Genomic DNA, 10708 nt, shown 5'->3' on the forward strand with positions numbered 1-10708 from the left:
CAGTGACAATATAGGTCCCCACCTCCCCACCTCCCACTCCTCCAACCACCCGCCCCTCTCAGAAAGCCCCCAGCTAATCAAGTAAAAAATGTCTTTCCTCCCCTCTCACCCCTGGCTCTGATGCCATATTCCTCTGCGAGCACCTGGGTGTGTCGTGCCCTGATTACATTACAGGGGTGGCACTGTTACCTGTCTGACAGGCTGAGCTGCTCCAAGCCAATCTACCTGCCTGCGAGTGCACCTTCCGGGATGCAGGTAATTGGAGGAGGGTTGATGGATAGGTGCAGAGGAGGTGGAGCTCACTGGGACCTCCTCCACAGTTGACGGCAGATAAAAATCCATTACAGACAAGGAGAAGGTACTTAGAGGGACTTGACTCTCCTCTGAGTGTCCTTCTCTGCTCTGCCAAACCTCTCTCTCTGCTCCCCTTTTTCTCTGTGAATCCTTCCCTTTCAGAGGAAACAAAATGATCAGTTCAAGGACGAGTAGCTTTAGGAGCAGCGGTAGCGTGAGTGGTGGATTCGGTGGTGGATATGGTGGTGGTGGTGGTGGAGGAGGGTTTGGCTCAAAATCTGTTCAAATTGGCAGGTCAGGCAGGCAAATGAGTTCGGCATCTTTTAGGCAAAGCAGCGGTGGTGGTGGTGGTGGTAATTACGGCGCTAGTAGTTTCATGTTCGGTGGCGGTGGCAGTGGTGGTGGTGGTGGTGGTTACAGTGGCGGCGGCGGTGGTGGTTACAGTGGCGGCGGTGGTTACAGTGGCGGCGGCGGTGGTTACAGTGGCGGCGGCGGTGGTGGTTACAGTGGCGGCGGCGGTGGTGGTTTCGGCGGCGGTGGTTTCGGCGGCGGCGGCGGCCAAATCGCAACCATCACAGCCGTCACATGCAACCAGAACCTGCTGGCCCCCATGTGTGTTGATATCGACCCCAACATCCAGACTGTTCGAACCCAAGAGAAAGAGCAGATCAAGACTCTAAACAACCGCTTCGCCAGCTTCATTGACAAGGTGAGGATCCCTTTTCTATGTTACGTTAATGTCCCACACCATTTCAAAAGAATGTTGAAAGTCTTATATCTGATTTAAAAAATGACCATGACATGTCATATATATTGTGTTGTTTGATACGTTAACTGTAATTTGGTTTAACAATAGATGTAGTATGAATGAACTGGGGAACATGAAATATTAGCAATAGACGGTGGATGCACTGCCCTGAAACAGACCATAATTGGCCCCTTGCCAGCTGTCTCTGTGTAGAGTGAGAGGTAGGAAACACTAGAGTGGTCGTATCCAGTGACTGGTGGCTCTCAGTATAAGGGAAAGAAGGGATCAGGTTATCACCATGGCAGCATGGACTCACAAGCTTTCCATTGTAGAAAGTGGACCCCCTCTTAACTATTTCCAATGCATTGCATAATGCAAAAGTCTTTGCATGAATGCTTTTGTCATTTATTTCATATGAAGAGATACAATGATGGAGTCTTTTAAATTTACCCATCTACACTTTTGTCTATAAATGAAGACCTCGTAAAGAAGATGAGATACCTTTCATCTCAGGCAGAAAGGAAAAGCAAGTTAACCACAACATGTGAGGGGACATTCTCAGTTATCTTCTCCTGCAGTGTGTTCATACCACACCTCATCTGTCTTTACCGGGGTGATCTGATTCCATCTCGTTCATTCAGAGTAGACTTCTTACTATTAAATGCCTCAAAATGAAATATTGTGCATTAAACGTTCAAACTAGTAGTACCTGTAGGAAAGTGAGGATCAAGTGTTTATGGAACATTTCAATTTAACATTTCTATGAAATAGAAATAGAAATGGTAGCATTGGCACTCAATTGATGTGACAGTTAATAGCTTCAGGCATGTAGCATTAATTACTGAGGGCTGTGGCAGGCAAGTTCACTCAGTGAAAGTATGCATCCTGACGGAGGTTTAAGGGGAGTGGCTTGCTGAGGTGTGGCGCCGTACACCTCACCTGGCCTTACGGGCACACGTACACACCCACAATGGAGGGTTGGGCTCCACCTTCTCTGGGGTTTTAGAAACAGATGGCAGAGCACTGTACTCCGTGCCTCACAAGCACCTTCTGTCTCCTAGGAACAAGCTATGAAACGTGTTTCTCCGGATCATGTCAGATGTTCTCAAATAATGCAGTCCAGTCTCACAGCAAAGCGTGTATTAGACCCGCCTGTTAACCGGAAGAAAGCCCGTCAGTGTCACCTTTTGTGTCACCGAAATGCCTGTATGAAGGTGCAGTGTTTTGAAGTGACGGTTGTCTAACTTCAGAGCTAGTTACATAGTACTGTATATAAAGTGAGAAAGATGGTGGGCAGGTGGAGAGGTGGATGGCGTTCCAACAAACACAGGCCTCTCAAGTGGGAGACTGTTGTTCGAGACCGGTGTTTATTTTTGCAAGTTACGTTAGTGGCGTTTGTCACGTGTTTTGAAGTGACAGTTGTTACTTGACATTTGTCACGTGACGTTACGTTGTTCCCCTATGTGTTTTACTTAGTTTACGTACTTATTTTAAGCCCAACCATGACGTTTTCCCTTAAACCTAACTAATTGGTTTTGTTGCCTAATCCTAAATGCATAGTTTTCTTGCCTGAACCTAAATGAGGGGCGTTACCGCCCCCTGCTGGTACTGCACGTTCATACAGGCGTGTAATATTCCCATCTCTGCGAAGCAAAACGTGACACTGACACGCTGTCCTCTGGTGGACAAGTGGGTCTGTTACACTCTTTGCCGTGATATGGGGTTGAATAATGACCTCATTAGAACAAGTGTAGTTCAACTAGACTGAGTAGACAGACTGCCAGTATTGGTGCATACAAGAGCTTTTTGCGTGGGAAAGTCGCACACATGTGTGGCTCAATGGATCACCTGAGGAAAGTAAAACAAAGAAGACAAAAGAAGGCACGCTTAAAAAAAAACAGTAAATATCGTCTACCTCTTTGCCTTTTTTTATTTGTAGTTTGCTGAAAGTGATCAAATGAAAACACACACACACATCTAGATGTGGATCATTTCCAGTGTGCTATGTAGTCCTATTATTTAATTAATTACATTATCTCAATAATATGGTTTTGCAGTCATATTCAAAGTAATACCTTTCCCCAAGTAAGAATGGATCTAAACATGAAATGATTTTACCTTTTAGGTTCGCTTCCTGGAGCAGCAGAACAAAATGCTGGAGACCAAGTGGAGCCTGCTGCAGGAACAGACCACCAGCCGCTCCAACATCGACGCCATGTTCGAGGCCTACATCGCCAACCTGCGCAGACAGCTGGATGGGCTCGGCAATGAGAAGGTCAAGCTGGAGGGAGAGCTGAGGAACATGCAGGGCCTGGTGGAGGACTTCAAAAACAAGTGAGTTAATACCGTGCAGGAAACCGAGTGAGTCTTTGAACGCAACGGCTGACCCACAGTGGTCGATGCCCACGGTAATTTTCCGTCAGCTAATTTTTCCACTCTTTGTGTCAGATATGAAGATGAAATCAACAAGCGTGCTAGTGTGGAGAACGAGTTTGTGCTCCTTAAGAAGGTGAGAGATGATCTGCGATTCTAAAGCTCCACCATGTCATTGACAACAGTGGAAGGAAGTATTGCTTTTTCTCTGACCCATCACCAATGCCGACCACTTCCTTGTTCTCCACTTACAGGATGTAGATTGTGCCTACATGAACAAGGTTGAGCTGGAGGCCAAGGTTGACGCCCTTCAGGATGAGATTAACTTCCTCAGAGCTGTCTATGATGCCGTAAGAAAAATGAACCACACCTGAGTCCTATTATGTCTGTTTCTTTGCTCTCACTTTTTTGGGGAAACACTTCTTAATTTACCTAACTTGAAAGAGGGCTATAAATGGCACCGGTGGGCAAAACATAATAACCAGACCGGCCAGAGGGTTTGTTTCACAGAATCATCCGAGAAGCCGTGATTGGAAACTGTTTGGAAAAGGGCAGGCGCTTTCAAAAAATACTTGGCAGGTGATTGGATGAACCATCTGTCAAGCAAAGTCGGCCAGTCAGACTCAGGAGAACATCTTTTCCATCGAGAAAAGCCTTCAGTGTCGTTCTTTCTCTTCTTTCAATGATAGAAATACACTCCACTTCTCATATAACTGATGCTATTACAGCATCTACGCTGACCTCTTTGGGAGCGGCCATGGTTGTTTAGAACGAACAGTCGCCTCTCTATGTCGTGTCACACACACCTAAACCACCACGCCTGTAGCTGCTAGTAGCTCCTCACAGGATTGGTCCGTGATCTGGCTTGCCGGCCACAAACGCATTACTTGAATTCTTCCGAGATGGATTTGTGCGTGATATGTGATCCCGCGATACTCGCGTGATTTTGTGACATCGCGAGATTCTAGTTGCCGTGCAAGGGTACACAGATACAGTATAGATATAGATGTTGTTCTGCCTTTACACTCTAACTCTTGATTTCATTTTTAATGAAATGACATGCATTTCTTGTGCAGGAACTGCGTGAGCTCCAGGGACAGATCAAGGACACCTCAGTCATTGTGTCGATGGACAACAGCCGTAACCTGGACATGGACTCCATTGTGGCGGAGGTCAAGGCACAGTATGAGGCAATCACCAAAGACAACTGTTCACAAGCTGAATCTTGGTATACTCAGAAGGTAGGTGGAGAGAAAAAGTAATCTCAACAACAACTCCAATATGAAAAACACATCCTGCAATGTCAAATAAAAGCGGAGAGGACAGTCTGTGGAAACTGTAATAACAATATATATATGTATATATATTTTTATTTTATTTTTTCAGTACCAGGAGATGCAGTCCAGTGCAGGCCAGACTGGAGATGACCTTCGCAACACCAAGAGTGAGATTGCTGAGCTCAACCGCATGATTAGCCGCCTCCAGAATGAGATTGAGGCAGTCAAGGGACAGGTTAGCTCACAGTAACATAACAGTTACATGATTGTAGATGTATATATTTATAATATATATATATATATATATATATACAGCATATATATTCTGCTAACAGCATATATATTTATATATCTTTCAAAACCCCTCAGCGTTGCAACCTGGAGGCCCAGATCGCTGAGGCTGAGGAGCGCGGTGAGATGGCAGTGAAGGACGCCACGGCCCGCATTAGGGACCTGGAAGAAGCCCTGCAGAGAGCCAAACAGGACATGGCCCGCCAGGTCCGTGAGTACCAGGAACTGATGAACGTCAAGCTGGCTCTGGACATTGAGATTGCCACCTACAGGAAGCTTCTGGAAGGAGAGGAAACCAGGTACGAGCTTAGCTACTTTGAACTCACAAGAGTTAACCTTTTCTAAACACTACGCAGCAACGTCAGCAGCTCAAATTGCTCATTTATGTGCCTCTCTGCAGATTGACCGATGGTTGTGGGCAAGTAACCATCCACGTACAAAGCTCCGGTATGTATCAACACATATCTTTACATTTCAAGTCATTTCTAAGCCAGTTCATGAAAACATAAAAATAAAAATGAGAAAACCTTCAGTAAAACTATCAGTTTGGTCCAATGGTGTTAATGGAGATTGAAATTCCTGCCATGTCATCTGAATGTCTTATTCTCATCACCAGGTGGCGGTGGCGGCGGCGGCGGCGGCGGCGGCGGCGGAGGATTTGGCGGCGGCGGCTTTGGCGGCGGCGGTGGCGGCTACAGCAGCAGCAGCTACAGCAGCGGCGGAGGATACGGCGGCGGCGGCGGCGGCAGCTACAGCGGCGGCGGCGGCGGCGGCTACGGCATGGGCGGCGGCATGGGCGGCGGCATGAGCGGCAGCATGAGCGGCGGCGGCGGCGGCGGCGGCTACAGCTCCAGCTCCAGGACCAGCATGTCCACAAAAATGGTCAGAGGCAGCCAGTATTAAAAACACGAGCTGTCTTTCTCTCCATTCTTCCTCTTCCCTCATTTTGTTCTCCTCCTCTTGTCCCTCCCCTCTCCTTGGCAACCATTCATAAAAGCTTCCATAAACCCCATCACAAACATTTGCATTTGACCATTTTCAGCAGGCAGATCTATGTAATGGTACAGCTCTCTTTGGTATTTTTGTTTGCTGTGTTGCTGCTCCCTCTTTGGTACTACATACCTACAGCGAGTCAGAGATTACATCAAAATACAAGTCGAAGCAGAGAAATTATTAGACCAGAAACAAAGAGCAGCAGAAACGTGAGTCAGTCCTCTCTTCCTTTGATCAGTCAGTCTGGCTGTCTTTTGGTTGCTGGGTCTGCTGTCATGCAGACAAAAAGATACTTGTAGTGTCATGACAGAGAATCCTTACAAGGCAACAATCATTGCACACAAAATGCCAACAGCAGTTCTTAGATTTGTACAAAAGGAGGTCCGGATGTTGATGTTCTTGAATTAAAAAGCACACAGGGCATAACTCCTCGTTTCTGCAATGTCTCTTCTGTTGTCTCACATCTGTCATTTTGTTGTGTATTTTGACATCATCGAAAGCAGCCGCATATAACACTTTCATATTTGTTTTTTGGGATCCTCTTTTTCCTCTCCTATTCTGAGAGAAATACTTCCATTTCCACTCTGAATGAAAAAGAAACATGGATAAAGCTGACTGGGACAACCAGATTTATTGTGGATTTGTACCACCAAAATGTCTGAAATAAATCTGATTTCATATTCATTTTCTGGCAGTTTTGTTTCCTCTTATTTACTTTTGGTGTACTCAATATAAATAATTTGTGTTTATATCTGATGGTTGGCTGAGCCCTGCCACCCTCATCAGAATCAGGATCAGCTTTATTGGCCAAGTATGTGTACAATTACAAGAAATGTGACTCTGTTGATGTTGTTGCTATCAATGTACTTACACAGAAATAGAAGTTCAGCTAAAAACAAGGACAACAAAGCTGAATAAAAGTAAACAAACATTTAGCTATTACGTACATTCAAGTAGGCGAAAGAAGATATATATGTATGTATGTATATATATATATGTGCCTTAAAGGGAAATTTATCAAGAATTGAATACTCTTCTCAACATGGGAGTGGGTAAATATGCTTGCTTTATGAAAATGTATGTATTTATTTATTACTGGGAATCAATTAACACAAAACATAAATATTGTCCAGAAACCCTCACAGGTACTGCATTTAGCATAAAAAATATGCAAAAATCAGAACATGGCAAACAGCAGCCCAACAGGCAACAACAGCTGCCAGCGTGCTGACTTGACTTGATTATCATTGGCCCTGTTCCCACCTGGTATTAATATGCGTCCTGACTGATCGGATCACAAGTGGACAGCCTTAAGTACAGGTGTGAACACACTCAAGACGCATTGAGGACGCATTGAGATCGGATCTTTCAGACCACATTCAGAGGTGGTCTGGGCCACATACAGTATGACCACATTCTTTTAGCAGTGTGTATGCGAATGGGTCCTGGCCACATTAAGGACCGCCTACTCATCTGATGACCAGCTGGGATCCGCGGGATCACCGCGCCCCTCGGGTGATCAAACAGGCAGACACGGGCGCTTGTCAGCCAGGAAACGGCCTCTGTGCTCTACTGTTCTTTGCGCGGAGCTGACATCCGACCGCCTGTTCTCTGTCCTCTCTGGAGTGCTGTACCCCGCTGTTGTCTGGCAAAAGCAGCGGTGCCAGCACCGGCGCCGCGGAGGTACGCGGGGACCGTCGGTACAATAAGCATTTATTTTGATGTTAATACAATGTACCAGAATTAACGAATATGTAGGATATTACTACAGACATTCATGTAAAATTACGTCACAACGTCTGCTGTATTAGCCGTGTGTTTACTATGTGTTTATTTGCATATAGAGCGGGGAAGTGAGATCGTAACACAAGTGGCAACTCAAGACGCATGTGGAGACGCACTCTAATGCCAGGTGTGAACAGACGTACTTAAAGCTGTTCATTTGTGATCCGATCACTGAGGACGCAAGTTAATACCATGTGCGGACAGGGCCATAAAGTGGGCATGTCTGTAAAGGGGAGACTCGTGGGTACCCGTAGAACCCATTTTCATTCACATATCTTGAGGTCAGAGGTCAAGGGACCCCTTTGAAAATGGCCATGCTAGTATTCTTAACCAAAATTTAGTGTAAGTTTCAAGCGTTACTTAGTCTCCTTCGCAACAAGCTAGTATGACATGTTGGATTCTTTAGGTTTTCTAGTTTTATATGATACCAGTATCACTCTAGCTTTAAAACTGAGCCCACTACAACCTCCGAACGATCGATTGCGATAATGCATTAAAGAAATTAGTGGCGTTAAAACGAATTTGCATTAACGTGTTAACTTTGACAACCCTACATACTTTTATATATTTATCTTCTTTGTTTAGGTTTATATAAATTGTAAAAAAAATACATAATACATTATTGTAATGATGCAGAGATTAATGTAACAGGTTGCTTTATATGCAGACTTTAGACTTTAGAAAACTTTGATCTTCTATCAATAAATAAGAGGCATTTTGCACATCCTAATGTATTGCACGTCTACGAGTCAACATTACATGCTCCTGACCCTGTGTTGCACGTCGCCCTACCACAGCTTTTTAAAGGTCCCCTATTGTGAGATACAGTATAAGTGAGCTGTCCATGTCTTTTTGATTATAAAGCATATCTAGGTGCTACATAAATATAGTCAAAGAATCAAAATGCTCAATCCACTGAGAAATGCACACAGCCCATATTCAGAAACTGTGCCTTTAAATGAGCCATCAGGACTTCCGTAAGGTTGTGATGTCACAGCGATACAGTGTGTAGTTGACACACCCACAGAGTCCCCGGCAGCGGGTGACGCTGTGAAGATATCGACAGCGCAGATGCGGAAGACAGGAAAATGCTGACCTATCAGAGCAGACTGGGCTTTTTCGGGAGGGGGGCTTAAAGAGACAGGCGTTAAAACGGAGCGTTTCAGACAGAGGATGAATACGGGTATATTCAGACAGACAGTATGAGAAAAATAAAGTGTTTTTTGAACATTAAAGTATTTCCCCTTTAAGTTGGGTTATAGAGTGCCACAGGAATGAGTCGTAAAACCCCCAAATTAGTTAGAATTTTAGTACTTTCGGTTCCCTCGTCTGGAAGTCAATGGGTTCTTTAAATGGGTTTTTAGTTAGATGCCTGAAATAAGGTCTGTGTTTAACACAAGCTGAGGAGATTTTAACGTTTTGTTCTACGATATAAATTACGTCAGTAAATATGCCACTTGTGAATTTTGAAGCCTTTATGTGTCTTAAAAAAGGCGGTTGCTAACAAGTGGCTAAATGAGACTACTAAACGTCATCATGCCGACTCGTCCGTCTTTACAGTCTTGTTGTGTATACTCGCATTCATGGGACTGTGGTTGTAAGAGCCACAATGTTTGAATATAAGTTAAATTGCAAAAAATGTTAAATTCATAATTTCTAGTCATGTTGCTGACTTAGGTAATGTTTAAAAAGGTAAAAAGACAAATGCATGTATATTGAATTTTGATGATTTTGCTCCCTTTAATATAGTGAGAGAGTGAGTGTGCATTAGAGTCAGGAGGCAGAGAGCTGCATTAGGCACGGGAGCACAGTTTTTCTACCGTGTGACACTATGTAATATCTAACTTTTTTCAGTAAACGTTTTAAACTGGATTACATCTCCTGTCATTCGTGTCAGACTGAAGTTACTGTGCCTACAGCTTGTTTGTGGCTTATTTTTGGGATCCAAACGGAATGCCACTACAGTGGTGTTGTTCGTTTATAGCGTAACGTTAGCTTTTTAGAGATTTAGATTGTTGAATTGGATATTGCCATGGGAATGAATGACTTTTTTATCTCGGTTGGTTTTGATCTAATGATATCTGTATCTGCAACTAGAAGGGAGTGTCTGGATTTCCACTGAAAGTTGATGAGATGTATCCAGGCAGACCTTGCCTGCCTTCTCTGTCAGTCCGGTCAGGTACAGGTGTACGGATCAGACTGCTACACCCATATAATCTCATACTTGTTTAGGGGATCACATCTGAAATCAAAGATCAGTTCTTTGGTCTTGGATGTGTTCAGATTCAGATGTGATGCTTCACACCAGTTAATGAACTCCTTTCAGACTGAGCCATGTTTGAAGAAATGCTCCTCCAACAGGCTGGCCAAGGCGGTGTCATCTGTAACTTTTAGAATATGGTATCCAGGGAATCTGCTGTGGCAACTGTCCGTGTATAAAATATACAGTGTTGACAGAACACTGCCCTGTGGCGTGCCAATAGAATTAAAATGCACCTCGGACAACTGTTCATCAGTTAGTCAGAAGACGTGTAAATAAAGAAACGGTGCTGTTCTCGCAGAGTGGAGCTAGTTAGCCCCTAATTTTTGTTTTTTGGGAAAAAAAAATATTTATACACATCTTTAGGAGCGTGGGGGTCCCTGATAATGAATCCATCATAAAATTTCTCTCTCCTCACAGTTACCAGCAATTGTTGAACTGGGACGACCTTTTTCGCTCCAGACTCTGTCCACTTTAGCACAGGCCTTCAGTGATGTATGACTTGAAGGGTCTAGGTATCATTGGATAATCGTAATTCATTTGTAATCGAAAAATGGAAATAGCATTGTTTTTTTGTTTTAAACCAAAAACTAAAAAAATGGTTGGTTTGTTCCTCAGTCAAAAATGAATGATGATTAAAGGAATCATTTTTCGTTTTTTTTATTCAGAAACCAAAAATGGAAAAAC

General features: G+C 44.0%; 1 protein-coding gene across 1 annotated transcript; it reads left to right on the forward strand.

Annotated features, from left to right (window-relative positions):
• Positions 1–394: 394 nt before the first annotated feature.
• On the forward strand, positions 395–7495 carry LOC141771963 (keratin, type II cytoskeletal 8-like). Its single transcript, XM_074642514.1, has 10 exons — positions 395–1003; positions 3168–3376; positions 3491–3551; positions 3670–3765; positions 4492–4656; positions 4802–4927; positions 5062–5282; positions 5384–5433; positions 5606–5728; positions 7461–7495. The coding sequence occupies exons 1-10, from the start codon at positions 467–469 to the stop codon at positions 7493–7495; spliced, it is 1623 nt and encodes a 540-aa protein (XP_074498615.1). The 5' UTR covers positions 395–466.
• The last annotated feature ends 3213 nt before the right edge of the window (positions 7496–10708 follow it).

The sequence above is a fragment of the Sebastes fasciatus genome, chromosome 8 (genome assembly GCF_043250625.1).
Source record: "Sebastes fasciatus isolate fSebFas1 chromosome 8, fSebFas1.pri, whole genome shotgun sequence".
NCBI classification, from domain to species: Eukaryota; Metazoa; Chordata; class Actinopteri; order Perciformes; family Sebastidae; genus Sebastes; species Sebastes fasciatus.